At 36.4% G+C, this 24035-nt stretch overlaps 3 protein-coding genes and 1 long non-coding RNA gene across 5 annotated transcripts; 3 read left to right on the plus strand and 1 right to left on the minus strand.

The window, feature by feature from the left end:
- Positions 1-1982: 1982 nt before the first annotated feature.
- LOC130990204 (uncharacterized) lies at positions 1983-4095 on the plus strand. The gene is made up of 2 exons (XR_009090869.1): positions 1983-3372; positions 3884-4095. It is a non-coding gene; the product is annotated as an uncharacterized LOC130990204 (long non-coding RNA).
- Positions 4096-5784: 1689 nt separating this feature from the next.
- Positions 5785-7170, plus strand: LOC130990573 (uncharacterized). The gene is made up of 3 exons (XM_057914794.1): positions 5785-6309; positions 6400-6625; positions 6710-7170. Exons 1-3 carry the CDS (start codon positions 5785-5787, stop codon positions 7168-7170), a joined length of 1212 nt encoding a protein of 403 aa, XP_057770777.1.
- Positions 7171-10512: 3342 nt separating this feature from the next.
- On the minus strand, positions 10513-11511 carry LOC130990574 (uncharacterized). The gene is made up of 2 exons (XM_057914795.1): positions 11168-11511; positions 10513-11082 (listed from the first exon to the last, which is right to left on the minus strand). The coding sequence occupies exons 1-2, from the start codon at positions 11435-11437 to the stop codon at positions 10513-10515; spliced, it is 840 nt and encodes a 279-aa protein (XP_057770778.1). The 5' UTR covers positions 11438-11511.
- Positions 11512-19543: 8032 nt separating this feature from the next.
- Positions 19544-23823, plus strand: LOC130990205 (nudix hydrolase 16, mitochondrial-like). Of its 2 annotated transcripts, XM_057914429.1 has the most exons (5): positions 19597-19857; positions 19982-20052; positions 21368-21482; positions 22932-23015; positions 23304-23823. In XM_057914429.1, the coding sequence occupies exons 2-5, from the start codon at positions 19982-19984 to the stop codon at positions 23574-23576; spliced, it is 543 nt and encodes a 180-aa protein (XP_057770412.1). In that variant the 5' UTR covers positions 19597-19857; the 3' UTR covers positions 23577-23823. The 2 variants fall into 2 exon arrangements, with proteins under 2 accessions (XP_057770414.1, XP_057770412.1); XM_057914431.1 differs by having other exon boundaries at positions 19544-20052.
- The last annotated feature ends 212 nt before the right edge of the window (positions 23824-24035 follow it).

Here is a 24035-nt window from a genome sequence, read left to right on the forward strand (position 1 = left end):
GATGTTTTGGATTTAGTTAGTAATATGTTTGATATGCCGACTTTTAGTAACAAAAAGAATTGAGATTTTATTATTATAACAAATTGATGGTTGATGACATTATCTCGACCTCTCAAATTTTTTGTTCAAAATTCAAAATAGATCCAAAATATGGATCACGCAATATGTGTATGTGGCGCTAGAACTGTGACACGTTGCAGATGCCTTATAAGGACTTTCAAGGCAAAAAACACGCAGGGGTTAAAATAAGAATAAAATTTCAAAAAAACAATAGTAATAATTTTTTTATCTATTTATCTTTTTTACCAAAAAATCATTTTTTTCCCACGATATTCATAAAAAAATATGCATATAATTGAACAAAAATGCATAATGTTGGATAGAAATATGCTTGGGAAAGTATTGCTTTGCGACCTCTCTAGTGTCTCTCGCTACTGCTAGTCGTTGCGATAGTTATGCATATAGCTGAATATTACTATGCATGTTTGTGTGTGACATAATGCATATTTGTATTTAGGGATGTCAATCCAGCAAGAAACTCGTGAGTTGGCCTGATTAGGATAGCAATATATATTGGACCTGACCCAAATCCGTGGATCCAGATTCATTTTTTAGGGTCTGAATCTCAAATTTTGGACCCAACGAATCTGGGTTAGATTTGGATCTAAATTTATAAAACAGATTTGGATCATGAATTTGTAGATTCGGATCCGCTCCAGATCTAAGCCCGTGGACCCGTTTTATTAATATATATTATTTATATTTTATATTTACTTATCTAATAGTAATATATAACATAAATATAAATATTAAAAATCAATACACGATACTAATACTTTAAAAATCAATACATGATACTAATACTTTATACAATGTAAAACATAAAGAAATATTAAAAATCAATATAGTAGTAGACCCGCGGATCTAGATTCGTAGACTCGCGGATCTGACGGATATGAATCTGAATAAAAAATTTCAGACCCGTCAGATCTGGGGCCGATCTAGATTTGTGAAAATAAAACGGATATGGATCTGGTACTTATAGGATCAGATCCCGATCCGACCCATTGTCATTTCCGGGCCCAATTAACCCCCCGATCCGAGAAGTTTAGAGCTGAAATTTTTCAACGGCCGATAAAAATTACAATTTGAATAGCGCGATACCTGATATGATCGATCCGAAATTAACCCAGAACTCATAGGGCTGACCCGAATATAATGTCTTCGCTTGATTATATGAAAAGCCTAAACTATTACTTCAAATAAAAAGAAACCCAATACCCTTTATGCAAACCAACATCCAATATATTAAAAAATAAACTACATTTAACAAACAATATTTTTAGATGATAAACAAAAATTAATAAACAATTGTATAAAATAGGCAGCTTGAGCAACCCTAATTTTATTTCAAAATCAGCATTACTAATTCGTTTTCTAATTCTTCATCAACGTCATTTATTTTTTATTTCTTGACAATAATGTTTCATCTTTCTTCTGCTTCTTTTTTCTGTGTTTATTGAATCTAACCAAAAATTTCAAATTTGACAACACACCTTCAATAACAATAGATCACTCGAATTACAGATTACATTCATGTATTGATACTTATTTATTTTTCTACATGCTAATTAATGGGTTCTAAACCCCCCTCAGATCAAGATTGGATTGGTGAGTGTGCTTAATTAGGCTTGAAATTTTCTCCTTCTTGCGCTCTCTTTTTTTTAGGTTTCTAAAGTCAAAAAGCTTGAGAAATATAATTTCTTTACCAATAAATAACTATTTTTAAACTTGTTTATCCCTAATCAAGAAATGAACAATAATGTAATTCACTGTATTTAATTTATTTTAATACTCAACAATGTATAATTTCTAGGTCAGCGTCTGAAGCCAAAAGCTAGAAAACAAATTTGTTTAAATTTGTTTATCACTGATCAAGAAATATAATCTATTGTATTCAATCTATATATGTCTCGGGCTTATTTGTTGCTCTCCTTTTCTTTTCCTAGCTAAAAGGCTTATTTTCGAGCCCAACTAAATTATTTTCGCCCATGTACTACCCCAACCACAATATTTATTCAATAAACACAGCATAATATAAATACAGAGAGGCATTAGTTTTTAGAGTTTCAGCCGCTTCTAGAGTATTCAGCACTTCTCCCAAAATTCTACCCTAATTGCATTACAGATCCGCCGTTTCACTTTCCAGATCCAATCCTCCAAACATATTTCTCCACAGAGTCTACCTCACCTCAGTTTGTCTCCAAATCTCATCGTCAACAACCCTCCCCTCCAACTCCTCCAATTTGCCACCGTCTTCTACCGTCACCTAACCCAACCTCTTCTCAAATGTTCCTCTTCTCCCTCTCTCCATATTCCCCTTCCATTCCCCCTCGTCTGTTTTTTTTTGGCAGATTTGTGAATATCTGCACACGTCAAACAAAAATATCTTCATTTTGTTGTAGATTAGTTTTTCATTTTTTTTGTGTTTATGGCATTATTTTCGGTAGATATGTATTTTAAAACAGAAGATCTTTATTTATTTTTTCGAATATTTATACTTCGTTTTTTAGTTTTTTTCATTCTTTAGTTTTGTGTGTGTTTATCTTATAATTTTCATTGTCATAGATCTAATAATATCTACACTAATGGGTTCATAAAATAATAATTTTTTTATACTGAGATCTTTATTTTTTTTTCGCTTATACGTTTTTTGTTTTTTAGTTTTTCATTTTTTATTGTTTTTATAGTATCTTTAGGTTTTTTAGCATATTATTTTTTTCGTTTTTTACTTTTTCATTTTTTGTGTTTATGGTATCATTTTTGTAGATTTATGAATATCTACACAAATTGGTTCTTAAACCAACAATTTTTGTTTTTGCATATAAGTTTTTTTTTATACAGAGAACATCTTTATATTTTTTCACATATTACTTTTGCAGATCTATGAACATCTTTATTTTTTTTCGCTTGTAGATCTGCCAGTTTATACACAAATGGGTATTATTAAATGAACATATTTTCAATAAAGATGAGTTGAACATCTTTTCAATTCCAGCGGCAGCCTTCTTCATTGTCTGCATCTTCCCTTTCTCCCTGGTATTACATCCCTCACTTTTGTATTTGCTCAAGTTTAAAAAAATGGTGCTTTTGCAGGGTGTAACCTCTCGGTGTATCTGCATTTCTAAAAAAGATTTTTTTTCCAGATTAGTTGAGGAATATCTTTATTTTTTTACACATTAGTTTCACTGAATGGATGTAAATATCCAACAAACTTTTTGATATGATTATGCACTGGTAATCACAAGACTGTGGCCGAAAATTCCTCAGCTTCATCTCCCTTGACTAAGTGAAAAAGAAAAGTGGAATAAGGTAGCGTCATATTCTCTATCTATGCATGCATATTAAAAAAAATATACAAATGTTTGTATGTGTTTCCATCTTAAATCAAGTTTATTTTTCCTTAGTAAAAAGTACATATTCTACTCAACTGAAATTCTTTAATTTAAATCAAGAACAACTTAGTAAAAAGTACATATTCTACTCAACTGAAATTCTTTAATTTAAATCAAGAACTTTACTAAATCTAACAAAAAGGAACAACCTTGAACAATGCATACAATGCTTTTGATAGTTCAACATCTCTGCATATGCATCTCATAAATGGATAATTGTTGTTAGAATTCAATTGTGATGTGTTTTCATCAAATAAACCATAGAGATTGAGAACTTGTAGCTCAACCTTTATTTATTGTAAAATGATTTTTATGCCATATGAACATATTTCTTCTTCTACTGCCAATTTATAAAGTAGATTTACAATTTTTATCCAATTTCCTATAAATCTTGAATATACACAAACCATTTTTTGTGGCTTTTGCAGATTCGAAAGGCAAAACTTCCATGCTCCAGATTCAACTCTTCATCTGTGTAGCTCCAGATTCTTTTGCAGATTCGAAATGCAAAACTTCCATGCTCCAGATGCAACTCCAGATTCAGAAATATTATCTATAAAATAGAAAAAATATTGTAATAATTGGTTAGTATTTGAGTTGTAATTGAGACTAATAGTGAATATGAAAAAAACTACAGAAAGAATCACATAAAAATCATAAATATAAAAAATACAGTAAAAAGAATTCGATCAATCAAAAATAGATTAAAAGAATTAGAACAATGAGAGAGAAAGTTTGCATTACAGAGAGAAAGTTGGCATAGAAAATAATGGTCTGAAATGAATTGATATTTATAGGCTGAGTTTTCAGCAAATTGGCTCTAAGATTGCCTTTTTTTATGTTTCAAATTTTATTTTGGGCGGCAGTTTTGGAGCCAGAATTAATTGAAGCAGCTGTATACAGCTGTATAAAGCAGAAAGTATCAATTTTACTGCAATAAATTATATTTACCCATTGGATAAATTTTGTAGCCAAATACTCAGTGGATAAAAGCAAGCCTTGCACTGGCGGGAAAAAATTCTGCACATTCCCCCAAAAATCTATGCTTTAATATATGTATAGATAGATAGATAGATAGATATATCCAAAACACAAAGTTTGAGAAATAAGTGAAATTACTACAAAATATATTTTTTTGTATTCATCAGGTGAGTTAAAATTATATGTTGTCTCATAATTATAACTTTAATTAATAATATATCCGAAATACAAAATATGAGAAAATAAGTTGAATCCCTACAAAAAATAAATTAATAATTAAAATTAGTACATTTAAAATTTATATAATAGAAAATAAATTAAAAAATAGTAATGGTTGAATTATGTCATTATGAATTTTATGATTTTTTTTATTTTTATTCATAAAAAAACCTCTGAGATTTTTTATCTCACATCAAACTTTTAGTAGACTTAGGGCTCGTTTGATTTGCTTGTTATGGCCTTATTAGGTCCTTTTCTGGGCTAATAATTGTGTTTGATATCCTATTAAAATAAAGCTGCAGGCCCTTTAAAAACACTTGGCCCGGCCTTAAATCATTGATTTCTCGAGGAAAGCTAACCGAAGGCCTCCCTTGGTTAGCTAATCTTGGGTTTTACAAAATTTCGATTAAAATATTTTCTTCCAATTTGCCCTTCTTTTTCAAATTCAACACTTCTTCATTTGCCCCTCTTTTACATCCGCCGCTTCTATTCCGAGAGCTTTTCAAGGGACCAGTGCGCAGCAACAATTTCACGCCATTCAGCACCTTTTTCTTCAATTTGTGGGTATGTTCTTCAAGGGACCAGTGCGCAACAACAAGTTCACGCCATTTCAATCGACTCAATCAAGTTTTTATAGGATTAATAGAGATCTCATTCCTTCATATTTCGTCATCTTCAATGGTGGTTAACAGGTGCTTGCGTTGGACTATAGGGACGCGCGATTTGCTGGGTCTGCCATCGTCGAATTCGATTGCCGTGTAGTTGTTGCCGGGTGTCGTCCAATTGAACATCTACGCACTGCTGTCATCTAGGGTTTCATCTCCTGTGAGTTTTTTCAAATCGATTTTATTTTCAATTGATGATTTCGACATGTGGAGCACCTGTAGTGCGTGTGATAATTGACAAAATCAAAGATATTTCGTGGCAATTATGTGTCTCATTATACTTGCCTTCTTTATTTCTCTGTAAATTTGCCAATTCGAAAATACCTTACTGTTGAATTGTATATATGGTGCAATGGTGAAATTGATGTTGTGTTGTTGCCATCAAATGTCTGTACAGCGGTTTACTGAGGTTTGTGGTGTGCATCTGTGAATTATTTTTTATTGTATGTTGTGTGCTCAGCGTCATGGATATTATACGGCATAAGAAGGCTTGTGTATATATGGCCGTAGAGGAAATTTTGCATGATCAGATGATGCAGATAGCGGTTGTCCTCGATGTTGTTGATAGGGCAAGGTCCCAGAAACGTAAGCGTAGAGTTCTAGCTGTGCCATATGGGATTGTACATAGAATCCCTGATCAAGTGAAGCACCTTAATCGAATTATAGGTTTTAGCGATGTCGATTGTTTACTAAATTTGAGGATGGACCGAAATACATTCGGTAGACTATGTCTGCTATTGAGAGACTTAGGTGGGTTGAAAGATGGTAGATTTGTGACTGTGGAGGAGCAGGTTGCGTTATTTCTGTCTGTACTTGCTCACCACAAAAAAAATCGGGTTGTAAAGTTCGATTTTTGGAGAAGTGGGCAGACAGTGTCACACTATATTCATGTTGTGTTGAGAGCCATCCTGAATCTCCATGTTATACTGTTGGTAAAGCCCACTGCGGTGCAGGAAGATTCAACCGACCCGCGATGGAAATGGTTTAGGGTATGTGACAAAACCATATAACAAGAAGTGAGATATATGTGCCTATATTCTGATTTTATGATAGATTTACAGAAATTACATTGTTTGCAGGGTTGTTTGGGTGCATTAGACGGTACATACATCAATGTTATGGTGCCGAATATTGATAAACCGCGGTATCGAACGAGGAAGGGACAAATTTCAACAAATACACTTGCAGTTTGTGACAAAAATATGAAGTTTGTGTACGTTTTGCCGGGATGGGAGGGATCAGCGGCGGATGCTAGAATCTTGCGCGATGCGTTGAACAGACCTAATGGATTCAAGGTACCCAGGGGTAAGTTGTAGCCATATATCACAATACCTAGTAACGTTATATCTGCAAATTCATTCAAAATTAATATTTCATGCTTTGGTGTAGGCTCATACTATCTCGTGGATAATGGATATGCCAATTCTGAGGGGTTTCTCGCTCCCTACAAGGGGGTCCGGTATCATCTCAAAGAATGGGGACCGATGGCTGCACGCCCACAAAATGCTGAAGAATTGTTCAATATGCGCCACACGAAGGCTCGAAACGTCATTGAACGTGCCTTTGGTGTTATGAAGATGCGATGGGGGATTTTGAGGAGCACTACGTTTTATCCCGTGAAGGTCCAGAATCGCCTTATTATGGCTTGTTTTTTATTGAATAATTTCATTAGAACGGAGATGGACGTGGATCCTCTCGAGCAAGCATTCGATAACTTACCACAAGATAATGAGTTCAGTGAACCGGAACATGGAGATTATGTGGATGCAGTTGAGCCGTCTCCTGAGTGGGCTGCGACTCGTGATGCCATTGCCCAATCGATGTGGCAACAGTATGTTGCAATGCATTGAATTAATTAGGATTTATAATATTGTGTAATTCATTCGTGGATCTGAATTATTACTAGTTTGTGAGGACAAATTGATCTTGTTTGTGACATTTTCTGGCTGCTATTTTTGATATATGAAAAAAATTGGTATTTTGTCGATTTTTGATACTTTGCTGCAGGAATTTGTGTTGCTCATGTTTTGGTCTTTTGGAATAGGTGTCTGATGGATAATCGTGCAAGGTATCCTGCCCCTTTTTGTTGCTGTGGTAATGGAAAGATGTTGCTGCGGTGTGCAGGATGGAAGGCTCGAAATGCCGGCCGTTATTATTACAAATGCCCCCTTAACGGTGGCCACGAAGGAGATTTCTTGTGGTTTGATGAGGTCCACGCCCAAGGCGAGGCAGCATTTGCAAACGCACCACCGCCTGTTACATCATTTACGAGTAACTCAGTTCCACGATCAGCAAATTCCTACACAGACCATGCACGAGACGACACGGGCGTGGGAAACACATTCCCTGAAGTTGGCAGGGCAAGGAGAGACACCGACGAACAAAATAATTTTATGTTCATGGCGATAGTGTTCATCTTGCTTGGATTTGTTGCGGGAAAACTTGTGTAATTTAATTTCGTATTAGGATGGCACGAAATTTGTTCCAAACTATTTTGAATTATGTGGAATCTATGTCGGATGCTATATTGCTATATTTAAGTATTTCGTATTAGGATGGCACGAAATTTGTTCCAAACTATTTTGAATTATGTGGAATCTATGTCGGATGCTATATTGCTATATTATGTGGTATCATATTTGCAATGCAAATGTGAAAATAAACTGGTTGCCAATTTTAGGAAATCCTTTGGTCTAAATTTCATGTGTGAAATTTATATGATGAAATCCTTTGGTCTCAATTTCTTTCATATTTTAAAATTACAGTTAATTTTTAAATTTCAGTTTTTAAAGTGTATTTTTCACTTTCTTTTCAGTTATTAAAGCATATTTTAAAATTATAGTTATTTTTTTAATTTCAGTTATTAAAGTATATTTCCACTTTCTTTTTCTTTATCAAAGTATATATATCCTCTTCACTTTTGTGCCATTAGGCTTAAGTATGATTTTTTAATGACATACTTTTTTCTAATATATATATATATATATATATATATATATATATATGACATACGTATTGTAGCAATTATTTTTTTTTGTTTATAAAGTTTAAATTGTAGATATCATATTTGTGTATGAAATATTTATTTATTTATTATGACATGTAATAATAATAATAATAATAATGATAACAATAATTTTATCAAATAACTTTTAATTGTTAATTTTTTTTTTTGAAACATATTTCGTATTTGTTTTTATTTTTTATTCTCTTTTGTATTTATCTTTATTTGTTTAAATATGTCGTCTGATTTCGATGTTCGCCGTGCATCGCACGGACGAGCATACTAGTTATAGAGTAATAAACTCTAATTAAAAGTTAATAAAATTAAAAGTTAATAAAATTGAATAATCGAAGTAAATTAATAAATTGAATAATCGAATTTAATTTTTAAAATTAAAGAGTCTAGCAATTATTCTTCTGTATTAACTCCTATTACCATTTCTCCAATAACATCCATCCCATTATGACTATATTCAATGCAATGTCTAATCTAACAAGCAAATCCATTACTCGAGCAGAACTCGAGGTTCTATATTGAAGAACTTGAAATGATTATACCCTATTTTCTTCTCACTTGTACATTTCAAAGCACATTAATGCCAAAATAGGATTTGCTCAACTACCTAATTATTCGTTGCCATTAAGAAACCACTCTCCAAATATACCTATATTCTTCCATAAATAGCATGCTACTTCATCTTCCCCATCCCACAGAAAGTTTTATGCAGACGAAAGAGAAGATGATTTTCGAAGATATTCCCGACCAAGCTTGGTTCTTCTATGGGGCCGAATGGAAGAAACATATGGATTCGATGCTGTTGCGGCGGATCTTCGAGATTGAAAGGGAAACGGGCTCCATACGTAAGCTTCTTTCTATAACATCATATTTTCCATGACAATGTTGGTGAGTTGTTGCTCTTTAATACCTTATGCTTACTCCTTTTCATTTTTCACGAGATTCAGCCGGATGGGGTGTCAATAGCACACATGCAATACTTACTGTAACCGGCGAACTTAATGATGAGTTTAGCAAAGATTTCACAACTGTTGACATCAAAGAGAGACTGAAGACGTTGGAGGGCCGATTCAACACCTGGATCAATCTGATGAATAGGCCAGACACTCATTGGGATCGACCATCGAATCGCATCATTGCGATCGATGAAGTGTGGGATCAAATATTTCTGGTGTGTTACCTTGATGTGGTTATTTTTTGTTGTTATCTGATAGATATATATACATTTGTTCAACATTTTCTGTGATTACAAACTGACACAATATTGTATACTACGCGCAGGAGAATGTGTGGGCGCAAGCTTATTACTACAGTGGTGAGCCGGAGTACTACAAAATGTGTTCTTTATTTGGACCAAAAAGAATCAAGCGTGAACCAAGCTGTGAAGTGAAACCAAGCTGTGAAGTGATCACTATCAGCTCCTCAGTGCGAACAATAGTTATCTCCGATGATGATGATGTCACTTATCCAGATGCGAAAGAACAACAGCCTGTTTCCCGCGAACTCTTTCCCGAAGACGACGATTCTGGAATCAACCCCAAACCTCCTGCCCATACTGGACTTGGCCACATGTTTCTGAGTTGGCCTTCACTCGAACCGAACAAGATGTTCCCACCACGCAAGGCATTACCTAGCCCCGATGGTCCTGCCGATGAAAGCTCTAGCGTAAGCTCAAGCCCATTCAAATAGATTGGGCTTTAAAAACAATCAGCTTTTTGTTTCCCTTGCCACCAACTATGCTGTCAAATTTTCAATGTTCTTGTGGCCTTTTTTGTTCTTAAGAAACCTCAAGTTTGGTGTTAATGAATCTCATTCAAATGGATATGACCATTTGAATTTATTATATCTGAGTTTATGTTATAAAGTATTTGCTCATACAGATACTAAAAAATTTAAGAAAACCATAACACAGAAATGTGAATTACTAAATTGATAGAAAAAGAAACATACCAATAGAAATCCAACAACAGAAACAATGTCACATTTGTTCCAACACCAAGAACAAATGGCATGAAAAGGAAAAACAACATTGACCCAAGGTCATCAACTGTTAACTACTAGATAGATAAATGCATTCAAAGTCTACGCAAGTTCATCAAAATAGAATCGACTGCACCAAGTATAAAATGTGCCAAGACTTTGCCAAAAACCTTCAAAACACTACCATCATAAATCACTTGAACCTCCCCTCGAGGAAACGCCTCGCATATGCTTCCTTTGCCTCTGCCGGCAGGCCACGGAAAATCTCAAGACGCTCGATCTTGTCCGCAAGGAGCTCACACACATCGAATTTGTCCTCCATAGTAAAGCTCGAGATGCAACCAAGCTGATCAAAGACCTCTTGCCTAGCCTTTCCCATGTCAAAGTCATAACCAATTCTATTAGCCAAGTTCTCCAGCCTCCTATCCGTGGTACGGTTGATCTCACGAAGTACCTCACACAGACCACTCATATCATCCCGCTGTTTACGCTTCCTGCCAACAACACCAGCCGTGGGTGTCTCCTTGCTGCTTTGACCAACACTTTCGTCGACGGTTTCGTGGTCCAGAATGTCATCAAGATTGACATGGTAGTCGGATTCAGGAGTGTTGAGCACGACGTGTTCGCGGCGATGCATCTCATTGACTGCATCCATCAAGTCCTCAGCTTGTTCCCCGGTTGCGCGGTCTTTACCGAAAACCTCTTTCCAATCCTCTAGCATCGGCCATGGCTTGTACCTCATAAGCCTTGCATTGGGATCACACTGCGTTGGAGAAGTATTAGCAACTACAAACACCATTTTCAGTTGAGAAAATTTAACAACATTGCTAAAGAAATTTGAAGAATACCTTGACTATTTGCTCCCACATTTCATTTGAGCAATCAATCAAATAGTCACCATTGGTGTTAAACCCAATTCCACTGCGGGATAACATTTGTGACAAGCTATAGTAATTTTTTTTCCACGCACATATCTTAGAGTTTATGTGCGGGGAACCTTTGAGATCCGTCTCTGGAAACGCAGCCTTCATCGCCTCCTCGAGTTTAGTTAGGTATCCCGCCCTAAACCCGTTGTCCGACTTCCAGCCTTGGACCACCAACTCCTTCAACGAAGCCATTAGTACTTCCTCTTCCTTACCTGTCCAACTCCTCCGTGTCTTATCCGTCTTATTCAGACGGACACGACCTAGTTCCGAACTCCCTAGGAATCAGGCAATGATATTCAGTGAGAAGCCAAAAAAATAAAAATAAAAAGGAAAACTGGATTCATATTCACAATATTATGGATTGGACATAACATCCTCCACAAAAAGCAAAGAGAAATATAACGCAAAGAAGTATTCAGTGACTAAATAAATATAAGAAAAATGTGTTCATTCTATTTTCCCAATAAACATGCCAATTGAAACAAAAAATTCCCATCAATATGAGAGTGTTCTGTCGATGAAAAAAACTCAAATAAAATGAAAAGAACTCAGCGCCAATCAATGTACATCTCGATGCAAAAATAAGCAGAAATATATCACGCCAATCAGGAAACTGGAGACGCAAAAAAGAACTCATGAATGAACGAAAAAAACTCGCACAAATCAACAGAGGAAAAAATCAGAAACAACATGCAGAAACAAGCAGAATATATCACGCCATCAGTTACCTTGCTGCGCCGATGCCATTGCACTTCAAATAAGCCGGAGTACTACAAAATACAGAAGATATCCTAATCTTTATGAACAGTGTTTGCAGATATGAAGATTTACAGCGTTTGGGGGGTATAAATAATATCGAGAATTCGAGAAGTTGGAGACGCTTCGCATTCTCGGCGGGAGTTTGCTCGGCGGGAGTTTCTGAAGGACACGCTTGGTAATAACAAAAAATAAAGAGGATAATATGGTCATATCATTTTATAGGCGTGCAATTACCAGATCATATCAAACGCTGCGCATTCCATAACACTAGGTTTAATGATGTATATCAAACACGCGGCCCATTTACCGTAGCAGCCGAATCTGTATTAATTTATATTGGGTTACGTTAATTGGGCTTAAACCAACAAACAAATCAAACACGGCCTTAATCGCTTAGATAACTTAAACAAAATAATAATAGGATCCAACTTCGATATTAATCTTTTTATTATTTATACATTTATAATATATTAATTATATATAATAAAAAGAGTTATTGCCATAAAATACATCAAGTTTGCCAATTTTTTGGTTTATATCATCACTTTCTGTTGGGAATCTTGTGGAATATCCTAACCCTTGTTTTGATGATACCAAAATTCATAGGACTTATATGTAATAGACTAGAATCGTTTAGAACTCAAGTGTTAGAGTTCGTTTCTAGTTTAGTTGCGGTGTCGAAGACTGAAGACTGCAGATACCAACTGAAGTATCAGTTGAAGAATCAGTTGAAGACTGATTATTTAATGCGCGCAAAGGACTGATATTAAAGTCAAGTATCAGTTGAACATTCCTCCTAGGACTGATCTTCCAACGTTCAGAGGAAGCCACGTACGCACAAGTACAGCCGCATTAAATGCAGAGATCTCAGAATATCTTATCTCTGCAGAGGTCATTCCTATCTGGTGGTTACTTTTCAGAGATGTCATATCTCCTGTCCATCAAAGAGAGCCGTTTCCACACAGACAAGGAACCTCGAAGATTGAAGCCTCAGCCCAAATTCGAATTGCTCTCCAACGGAAGAAATCTTGAGGACGATTTACGCCAACGGATCTATTCAAGAGTTCTCCTACAAATAGCGCTCGAGGATCACTTCAACCTTCACCGATTCAACGACATAAGCTGAAGCTCTGCCAAAATTGCTACTCAGCCTAAAGCTTAACCGCCCCAAAGCTTGAATCGAAGAAGAGAATTCCAAAGCCAAAATCAGTCACTGCTGATTACATACATTCTCTTAGACCCTAGGCATATATCTGTTTACCCAGAAGCCAAAGGTCAAACTTGCTTCAAAGAACTTGTTCTTTGTAAGTATAGTTGGCACTCGTTCAAACCTCCTCCCCATAAGAGTGTTTGAGTGGTTCGGAGTTCAGGAAGGTACTCTGAACTCTGAGTGAAAAGTCTGAGCACGAGGTGTGCTTAGCAGGGAAATCCTACGTGAGGTGTGTGGGTGCTGAAGAAGGGTTTTCTTCAGTCTACGGTTGTGTGCACCAGGCAAGCACACGGGTACGGTTTGCAGTGCACCAGTGAAGCACTTGCGGAGTGGATTGTTGGTCTGATCAACCAACCGTGGATGTAGGAAAGGGTTTTTCCGAACCACGTAAAAGTCTCTGTGTTATTTACAGCTTTCAGTTTTACATTCTTACTTGTGCTATTTCAATTGATAAAACTGAACACTGAATAACAGCAAAGAGAAACCTTAATCCAACAACCTGCTCCACCGAGGCTATTACGAAACTAAGTTTAATTTCCGCTGCGTATGATATCAATCTGACTGAACTATCCTCTGATAGTAAGGAAGAGTGATATCATCTCTATCTCTGCAAACACGACTGAAGCCCTTACTTGGATCAGTTAAGTTCTAGTAACTTAACTAATAACTCATTACTGAAGAGCTTTCAGTATCAGTCGTCAACCCTGTTGGTCAAAACTGATTTCAGTAAAACAGGAGTCCTTGTTTGCGTGCAAAGTTTCGTTTTGATCTCTGACTGAGATCCCTCTGATTGAGGTCAGTAGATTAAGTCAAAAATAGCCTATAGGTGTATTCCCCCCCCCATACACCTATTCGAGACCCTCAGGACCTAACACTTTTTTTTTGTTGCCAGAATACATAAATTTATAATTTGTTCGTAATTGTCCCACCATTTATAATTTCGTCCAAATTAATCTGAGGTGGCAGTCGGATTGCCAACGTAGCCGCCAGAATTGCCAACGTGGCTGTCGGAATCACACATACATACACTTCTCTCTCTCTCTCTCTCTCTCTCTCTCTCTCTCTCTCTCTCTCTCTCTCACACACACACACACACACACGCAAACACACGCACACACCCACTGCGCTACATACACACACGCACAGCCCCTCCCCCTTTTTCCTTCTCTGACGACGGTAGCGTCGCCGCCGCTGCCCTATCATCCCTTAGCCATCCCCTGTCTCTTTCTCTCTCTCACCGCCTCCCTCTCTCTCTCTCTCTCACATACACACACACACAGCCTTCGTCCTCTTCCACTAGCAGAGCCGCCGCCTTCCCCCACCAGCAAGGCCCCCTCTCCGCCGCCCTCTCACACCAGCAGCCCCCCCCTTCGCCGCCCTCCTCCACCAACAGAGCCCCCCCTCAACCGTCTTCTCCCACTAGCAGAGCCCCCCCTCCGCCGCCCTCCCCGACCAGCAGAACCTCCCTCCTTTGCCGCCCTCCTCCACCAATAGAGCCCCCCTCCCACACCAGCAGGCCCTCCCCCCTTTGCCGCCCTCTTCTACCAGCAGAGCTCTCCCTCCACCGCCCTCCCACACCAGCAGGCCCTCCCCCATTCGCCGCCCTCCTCCACCAACAGAACCCGCCCTCCACCGCCCTCCAGTCTCTCTCTCTCGACCAAAACCATCAATTTCACCATGCTCAATTATAGATCTGCAAATTGAAAGACTTTGGGTGAAGGCGGCAGAGATCGAGAGGGGAAGTGGTGGCGGCGGGGTTGGGGGAAGGGGAAAGCTCCACCCACCGGGCAAGAAAAATGGTGGCGGCGGGAGTTGGGGAGGGGCACAGTCTGTTGGGTTGGGGGGGAGGCGGAAAGGGGACGGTATGTGGGGTGGGTGGGGGGAGTGGCAACACATCATCATTCTCAAATAAATTAAATGCCACGTCAGCCACATAAGCCACGTAAATGGCACATAAGTTTCAATTTCGCTGGAGATAATCACCGTGGGATTTTTACGAACAAATTATAAATTCATGTATTTTCTGTTAAAAAAAAGGTGATGTTATAAATTAGAAAATTGGCAAACTTGATGTATTTTACAGCAATAACCCCTAATAAAAACATATCGAAAGCATCACATTCATCATCAATCCTAGGTAACATAACTTCTCTATTTTCCATTCTTAGCTATCTTAGATGCCTTATTCCACATTGAAAACATATTAAAATTTAACAATTCATAACCTAAACGAAAAGTTATTCATTATTCCTACAATATTAGTCTTTTATTATTTCCACATTGATATTATATAACCTAAACGAAAAGTTATTCATTATTCCTACAATATTATTTCCACATTGATATTATATTAAACTTCATGAAGGGGAAACTTAATACAAGGATACTTATAATATGTATTTTAAATAAATAAATAAATTCTTATATTGAATTTGTATTTGAAAAATTAATTAAAATGATACTTAACTTCAACAAAATTCAAAATTGAATAAAAGGATGCTCAACTTAAATTAGTTAAATAAAATTATTTTATTATATCTACATAATTAAAAATATCTAACTTTCTCTCCAATCGACAATAGTTCAATATATACCTAAAAAAAATAGACACAAAAAACTCTAAGGTCCATGGCAATGATCTCTATCCGCATCGACTTGAAATAGATAATAACAAATTATATATTTGATTATTATATCTTTTATAAACTTAAATAAGTTCGAGTAATAGCAGTATTACTATAAATTGGTTTGGAGCTAAAATGTATAGTAAAGTAATTTTTTACTGTGTTTCAAATAGTTACGCGTATGAGTTTATAAATTCAAAATGAGTTTAATAGATTATATAATAATCAAATATATATTTTGAATTTTATTTTTTATATATTTCTTTATTTATATTATATAGAGTTAATTGCATATAAATTACCAAACTTTCAACAAATTCTCATTTTGCACATGAACTATTAAAATCTTTACCTAAAATGACGTCGTTTTCATCCAACTATGCATTAGAACGCCATTTCTATTTTTTCACACAGTCACATGTATGCCACGCAAACATATTCATGTCAAGTGAGTATATTTATGCCATGTCAAGTGAAAAATAGGCAAATATGCAAACTGAGAAAAAATTAATAGTTGAGTAATTTTAATAAAGATTTTTAAAGTTCGTATGCAAAATGAGAATTTGTTGAAAGTTCAGTAATTTATATGCAATTAGCCCTATTATATATACTATACCATAATTGTTGAAAGTTCGTATGTTTGACTATATACATTTTAATAATTTTTAAATTGGTTCGACAAATTAATATGTATTATTATATGGGTTTGATGAGAATAAGTAGTAAAACCACTTACTAATTAAGATTTGGACTAGTAAAAGTGCATATATAAACGAAATATCTATAAACTGATAGAGACATGTATAGAGCTAACATGCACTCTAATCAAATTTTAGATGAGATGATGCTTAAATTCAATTATAGTCTTAAAATTTTAGACGAGATGATGTTCATAAGTTATAAGGATATCTTATCAAGCTCAACACGAGATGATACTCAAAACTCAGTTATGGTCTTTCAAAATCTAGACGAGCGAGATGATACTCACAAGTTAGTTATGATTTTCAAACTTTTTAGATGAGATGACGCATTGACGCTCAATAACTCAACTATGGTTTTTCGGACTCAAAACGAGATGATTCTCATACAACAATTATGATATGCAAGCTCGAGATGATATCATACTCACAATTCAACTATGGTTTTTCAAACTTCATATTTCAAGCTCTAGACAAAATGATCGATGCTCATAAGTTCGACATTCGAAAGTCATATATAGTCTTTCAAGCTCCAAATAATGATACATAGTTCAGATGACACATATGGTCTTAAAATGTTTTTATTTGTCAAATCAAAAAAATTATACAAAATTAATAATTCCTATAGCAACAAATGCGACAAATTACTCATCCATCATATCATACGTCAAATTTATATATACATTTTTTATTTTTTTCAAACAATAATTTTTTTATATAATTTCATCATATGAAAACTTTTACCATATTCTCGTTTTTCCCACGACTTTTAAATTTTAGATAAAAATACATAACCTTTCAATTGATTCTGATTTTTCCCACGATGAACTTCTCTAGCAAAAATTAAAATTGACGTGGCTTACTAATGCTGACGAGGATACGACGTAGTTTACAATTTAATTGAAAATGCAGTCGTTTTATAAAAAACGCAGTCGTTTTGTCTATAATTTTAAATTAGCCCTAATTTTATATTCCAACAATTCTTTTCTTTCTCAACGGCACGCTAACAATTCTTTCTCTCACCGCTTTCATTTGTTTCTTCCCTGCACATTTGATAAGCACACCAAGAGTCAACTCATTCGAGTACATATCCGCTTGAGATACTCCTCGCAATTCCGTATTTGACTCCATTTGTGAGGTCTACAGTTAGTGAGTAACACAACTTTGGAGTGTTGCGACATCTTTGCAGTTTGGAAAAAAAATGTCTACCAGTAAGTGTATTTGCATATTTTTATCGATTATGTTGTTATTGGTGTCGTTTATGTTGGATTTTTTCATTATTTTGCTGGATAGTTGCTGAGTTAGGGCTTTTCTTATCACAGTGATAAATTTGCTATCTTTGTTCATCATGGTGATAAATTTACTGAAAATGACATCGTTTGCTTTGCCAGACGGCGTTGCCATGTTGGCAATTCCGAGTGCCACCTAAGCTTTAAATTGGGCGAAATTAAGAATCATGGGAAAAATCAGAATCAATTGAAAAGTTGTGTATTTTTATCTAAAATTTAAAAGTCGTGGGAAAAATGAGAATCTGGTAAAAATTCGTGAATTTTGGCGCTATTTGTCCTAAAAATTATTTCTATTCTCTAAAAAATTAACAATTAATTGGCGAAAGTGGTAGATATTAATATAATTTAAAATATACTACTAATTTAATTAAATTAAATTAATAAAAAAATAATTTATATATATATATATATATTTATAATTCACATAAGTAATTTTCCGTCGAATTCAGATGCGTAGTACAGTAGTTCAAATAAATACTATTCCCTCGGTCCTCATAAAATGTATTCAGTTTGTCATTTTTGTCCGTCCTCAAAAAATATATTCAGTCTATTTTTGGTAAATTTTTCCACTCATAATAAAGTGAGATTCTTACTCTACTCACATCACATTCAATTACTTTATTAAAATCCTTAGGGCTGGGAATCGGGTCGGGTTCGGGTACCCTACCCGAAAAAATCGGGTACCCGAACCCGAAAATCCCCTAAACCCTATACCCGACCCCGACCCCGAAAATGAAATCGGGTACCCTAATACCCGACTCGGATACCCGAGTCGGGTATTCGGGTACCCTAATACCCGATCGAGATTCATACAAAATACAGATCAAGAAAATTCATACAATATTCATACAGATCAAGAAAATTCATACAAAATACAGATCGAGACTCAGCAAATTCAAATGAGGCTACCTCTTTTAAAATTCATACAAAAAAAAAAGAAGAAGAAGAAGAAAAGGCGTAGACAAGCTCGGCGGCGGAACAAGCGGCTGGGGGGGCTGGGCGAGGTCGCGGCTGGCGGGGGCAGCAAGCTGCTGCGTGCTGCTGCGGGGCTCCACTGGCGGCACGGCTGCTGTGGGGCAACAAGCTCGGCGGCGGAACAAAGGGGCGACTGGGCGAGGTCGCGGCTGGGGGGGCTGGGAGCGAGCTCCTCACTGGCGAGGGGCGCCGCTGGGTCGCCGGAAACGGAAACGATTTTGGAGTGGGGGCGGCCGGGCGAGCTGGGATTGGGAATTTGGGATTTGGGATATGCGAAATTGGAAGGGCCGAAATTGGAATTTGGGATTGGGAATTGGAAGGGCCGAAATTGGAATTGGGGGCTGGGATTGGGAATTTGGGATTGGGAATTTGCGAAATTTGGGATTGGGAAGGGCCGAAATTGGATTACAGCTGTGCCACCAATGTATTAAATAATTTAAAATAATTCAAAATATATTAAATTAATTAATTCGGGTATTTCGGGTATACCCGATACCCGATCGGGTATACCCGATACCCGATTTTCTAACACCCTAAATACCCGATCCCAAACCCGATTTTTTTGGGTATCGAGTACCCAATACCTGATTTTTTCGGGTCGGGTAATCGGGTACCCGATACCCGATCCCGAAATTCCCAGCCCTAAAAATCTTTATCATTTAGAAATGGTTACTTTTTATGAGGGAGAGAGTAATATAAACAAAGAAAAATATAGAAATTTCACAAACAAAAAATTCAAAAATAGAAAAAAGAGTGTGGACATATACATACAGCGTGGAGTGTATGTATATATTCTAGACTTTTTACAGTATTCTCAATCAATTTTGTAACCGACCTTTCTTGAATTGGGACGCACCAAGATTGACTGAGGACTCAAAAATTTCCTCAAAAACATGTTCCTATTCTTTCGCTACCCTTCCACCGTTAACCAACGCTAAAAAAATGATTTTTTTCGAAACCCTTGATGAAAATAATGCGAAAATACTCGGGGAATTTTTTGGGTTGAAAAATGAGTGAAGAAAGAAGAGTAATGCAGATATTTTAGAGCCCAATTTGAGTAATGATTTATTGCTTCGTTTTCATCAATCGAGAGGGCAGCTTCTGATTCGTATATATAGATACAGAGCGGTATATATACTTATATTAGGTATTTCTCATCATTTGTTCCGTTTCTGGATTAGATGTCTGAATTGGTGGCTCGAACTGGTCGGCAACAGCAGCGTTACGAGGATGGTTACCGTCTCATTGCTGGGTATCTCTCTCTCTCTCTCTCTCTCTCTCTCTCTTCAATTTTTCAATTTGTGTATTTTTTTAATGAAGCGTGCATGCTTATGTTTGGTGGTTGTTTGTTTGCATGAGGAATTATGTTTAAGCGTTTCCAATTGGGGTTATCTGGAGATATTGGAGTTAGTTTTGTTAACTGAGGAATGTGTGTAATTTTGTGTTTGGGATCTTGTTGCTTGGATATTCTTGATTGTTGTGACTGCTGGGTTTTGCTTGATTAAAAAGAAAAATGTAATCTTGGATGAAATGGCATGTGAATTTTGTTTCTTTTAGTTTGCTTAATTATTGGATTTTTTTCTTTCTCGCTGTGGGTAATAGTGCAGGGGAATTTCAAGCAAAATCAGTACCTGATAACCCCTTTTAATTGTTTGTGTAGTTTATATTAGATTCTTGTTTTTGTTCTTTTTGTCACTTGGGGCTTCTTTCGCCAATGGATTTGATTTTTGGGTGTTTTGCAACTAAGTAGTTCATTCTGCTTGCAGGGGGGATTATTTATGTTCGATCTTTAGCTTCCATACTAGTTTTGTGACTTGCTCCCATCTATGTTCATGGCGGAATAATATCAATATATATTTTCCTCAATCCACTGTAGATTTATTGGGTGGCAAAAAAAGAGCTTATAATCCTTTCAACCTCAGAAATCTTTATGATAAAAGATACCATGCTTCTCCTCTCAAATAATAGTTCAAACATCTCTATAGTTTTGTATATGCTGGCGTCCACTGAACTTTTGTTTCTTCCATAAAATTGACAACTACGATATGGTGTTAGCACAACTTTATTTTTCTAGAGTTATACTTGTCCTGAAGGAGCAGTAACAAATAAACATTTTATGAATCTTTCCTGCATATATGGTCTTCGTTAATTGGTATGAGACATGTACTTTGGAATTTGGACAAGGCGGCGAAAAATTCGACATTCTTCTCCATTTGTTTCTATGGGCTGAGAAGTTAAGTAGGAAAAGCATTTAAGATATTCTGGGTCACAAGCAGAAGTGGACGAGTCTTAGCATTTTATCAGTCTCTTTGAAGATTATGAGGATTCCCTTGAGGAGGTTTAGGTAGGGTCAGATTCAGGGTTGCTTGGCAGGTTTCAACTACTACAGATTTTGAAACATTCCTATAGCCTTGTTTGGAGTCTTGTGCTGAAGTTTGCTATGTTTGTCTTCTGAGTTCCCTTGTCTCAGTTTACCTTCTTATTTAATCTAATGAGTTGTTTTGTTAGTTATTTAAAAAAGCATTCACCATATTCTATCTGTGCTGATCAGAAGAGTGATTTGCCAGGTGTATTCCCTTCAGATATAGGACTGTGAAAGATGATAATGTTGGCACAAACAAGAATATCGTTGAAGTATTAATGATCAACTCGACTGGTGGACCTGGTCTTCTGTTCCCAAAGGTTGGATCTTTGAACTATGTCATTGGAAGCAGACTGCATACAACATGTTTTTCCGTCCACTGCTCCTCTGTTGGTTGCAGTGTTATATGGTTGCTGATAAAATGAGATAAGATATAGATCATGCATTGCCAGCGCTAGGAAGCATCCCCTGATAAATGCTTTAAACTAGAAATTTGTTTTGTTATACCTGTGAGGTTTAACCTAAAGCATAAAGAAAGATGGAGACTGGATAAGACAAATTGTAGTGTTGTATTATTCAAATTTTTGGCGTTAACTGAAGTTAGGGATGCTAGAGTACTTTTTTAATGCTTCCCGATGTTAACAGGTATATAGGTTAATACCTGGCAAGATTGGTTAGGTATACCATTGTTTTTCTTTTTGTAATGTGGGGCTGAGTTTAAAATGCAGTTTTATTTCTAAGTTTCTTACATTAGTAGCTATTTTCTTCCCTCAACTTACCCAAATTTCACTCGTAGAAAAAGGCGACCAATTCTTAGCTCTCTAATCTGTCAATTTGACTGTTCACGAATACCAATAGGCTCGCATTTTCTGATACTGTTTGGGGCACATTCTCTTACTTTCCTGTCATGTTTGGTTTGAGTTTCATCCATCTTTCAGAAGTTAGTTCAAATTCCTTTTTATACCAGTGTAGCTCCAAACTCAAGGTTTCGAGCAAACCATTTCAGGGTTGCACTTCCATTCCATGGCATAACAACAATAAGGCGTTTCTTGAACATTCCACTCCCTTGTTTGCCACTTATTTGAGTGTTGAGATTCTGTAATGAACTCCTCAAGCTAATCTTTTCTTTTATTAGAACTACAGCGGCGACAGAGTAACACTTGGCTCTTCATTTTATCTTTATCAGTGGCATAATATCCTTTCCCTCCTGATTATCTCGTTCTAGAAAGGTAGTTTCCTTATGTTGGAAAGTACTCCCCCCGTCTGCAAAAATTCTTCCTAATTTTCCTTTTTCGTACGTCCACAAAAATTCTTCCTACCCCTTTCTAGAAATAATCTCTTCTCCGCTCACCAAATACTCAACTAACGTTTCTTAAAACCAGTGTCCACTTCATTGAGGAAGAGTTTTCGTAGACGGAGGGAGTAATAAGTATCTTACAGAAATTTTTAGCTTAGGCTATCTATGTTGTTAGACATGGGATAATTCGACTCAAAGGTTGTTATTTGATTGGATTTGTTTGTGATTTTTAGTGTGCTTAGGTATACAACACAGATCACATATGGTGCAATTTTTATGACTTAAGTTGAAGTAAGAAGTCTTCTTTAGTTACGGTTGAGTGAAATATGGTGACATACATAGTTTGAACTTATATGATTATATGAGATGAATGTAAAATATGATGTATGCGTGTAAATGTTGTGTTATTTCGATCAATTAGCCATTATTTGAATGACGCCCCACCTTTCCATTCGCCTGTTATTTTATATAGGGTGGGTGGGAGAATGATGAAACGGCTGAGGAGGCAGCAGAAAGGGAAGCCATGGAAGAGGCTGGAGTTCGAGGCGATCTAGTGGTAAAATATTATGTGATCCATCTATTTGTTTGTTGTTTGCTCAATTACAGTCCTACGACTGAGGTTTTTATCCAAACCTGCCTGATTTAAGTGAATTGGCACCTTGATCGAACAAGGAAGTGCACATATAATACGGTGGGTTTGCATAACAGCTGCTATGTAATTATGAACAAAAAACTTAAATGGATGCTAAGAACACTGTCTTCTGCTGTGGAGTGCCTGGAGTCTCTCTCTCTCTCTCTCTCTCTCTCTCTCTCTCTCTCTCTCATGGTTGTTCTTTTGTGTCAGCATTTCCTTGGATGCTATCCTTTCAAGAGCAAAACACTACAGGATGAATACAGCCCAGAAGGACTGTGTCGAGCTGCTATGTACGCCTTGCACGTGAAGGAGGAGCTCGACTCGTGGCCCGAAAAGAGCCACCGGGAGAGGAGCTGGCTAACCGTGGCAGAAGCAATCGGCTGCTGCAGGCACGCGTGGATGCGGGAGGCGCTTGAGAAAGGTTTTGCAAAGTGGTATGATGATGGCATGATCCGTACCTTGCCAAGTAAGGGGTCAAGTTGACATTTTCAACATTCAATTTTTGGTTAGAACAATTATTTAGCTATGGTGCCATCTTAAGCTGATTCTTGGTGCCTCTTTGTTTGTTCTCTCTCTAAATTTAAATTTCCCTAATTTGGAGAACTAGGAACTTTGAGAGTAAGATGCAAATATTTTGTGTTATTTTAGGTGTTTAAAATGTTTTGATATTGGGTTCTTGCATAACAAATTGAGAAATGAAGCTGAGACTTGTCACCTTTTTTTCTTTTCATTTTTTTTTGTTACTAGTTTTTTGCTTTTTATTTTGTACCTTTTCTAATATAAGGAGGTTTAAATGAGAACTTTTATTTAAATTGAGAACGTGAGAATTGTTTTTAGGTTTTCGATTGCGAAGATCATGGTGAGTGTTGAGTTTGAATCTTACGAGTGATTCATTTTTCTTAGTGTAGTTAATTTTATGATGAATGCAGTAATTTTATGTAT

Source organism: Salvia miltiorrhiza, chromosome 6, assembly GCF_028751815.1.
Source record: "Salvia miltiorrhiza cultivar Shanhuang (shh) chromosome 6, IMPLAD_Smil_shh, whole genome shotgun sequence".
Classification (NCBI taxonomy): Eukaryota; Viridiplantae; Streptophyta; class Magnoliopsida; order Lamiales; family Lamiaceae; genus Salvia; species Salvia miltiorrhiza.

Bases quoted from the DNA above. Each gene is read 5' to 3' on its own strand.
- LOC130990573 (XM_057914794.1), top strand. From the start codon at position 5,785: ATGGATATTATACGGCATAAGAAGGCTTGTGTATATATGGCCGTAGAG. The intron at 6,310-6,399 runs GTATGTGACAAA...CATTGTTTGCAG, and splicing joins CGCGATGGAAATGGTTTAGG to GGTTGTTTGGGTGCATTAGA. The intron at 6,626-6,709 runs GTAAGTTGTAGC...GCTTTGGTGTAG, and splicing joins TGGATTCAAGGTACCCAGGG to GCTCATACTATCTCGTGGAT.
- LOC130990574 (XM_057914795.1), bottom strand. From the start codon at position 11,437: ATGGCTTCGTTGAAGGAGTTGGTGGTCCAAGGCTGGAAGTCGGACAAC. The intron at 11,083-11,167 runs GTATTCTTCAAA...TCTCCAACGCAG, and splicing joins TGTGGGAGCAAATAGTCAAG to TGTGATCCCAATGCAAGGCT.
- LOC130990205 (XM_057914431.1), top strand. From the start codon at position 19,982: ATGTCTGAATTGGTGGCTCGAACTGGTCGGCAACAGCAGCGTTACGAG. The intron at 21,483-22,931 runs GTTGGATCTTTG...TATTTTATATAG, and splicing joins CTGGTCTTCTGTTCCCAAAG to GGTGGGTGGGAGAATGATGA. The intron at 23,016-23,303 runs GTAAAATATTAT...CTTTTGTGTCAG, and splicing joins GAGTTCGAGGCGATCTAGTG to CATTTCCTTGGATGCTATCC.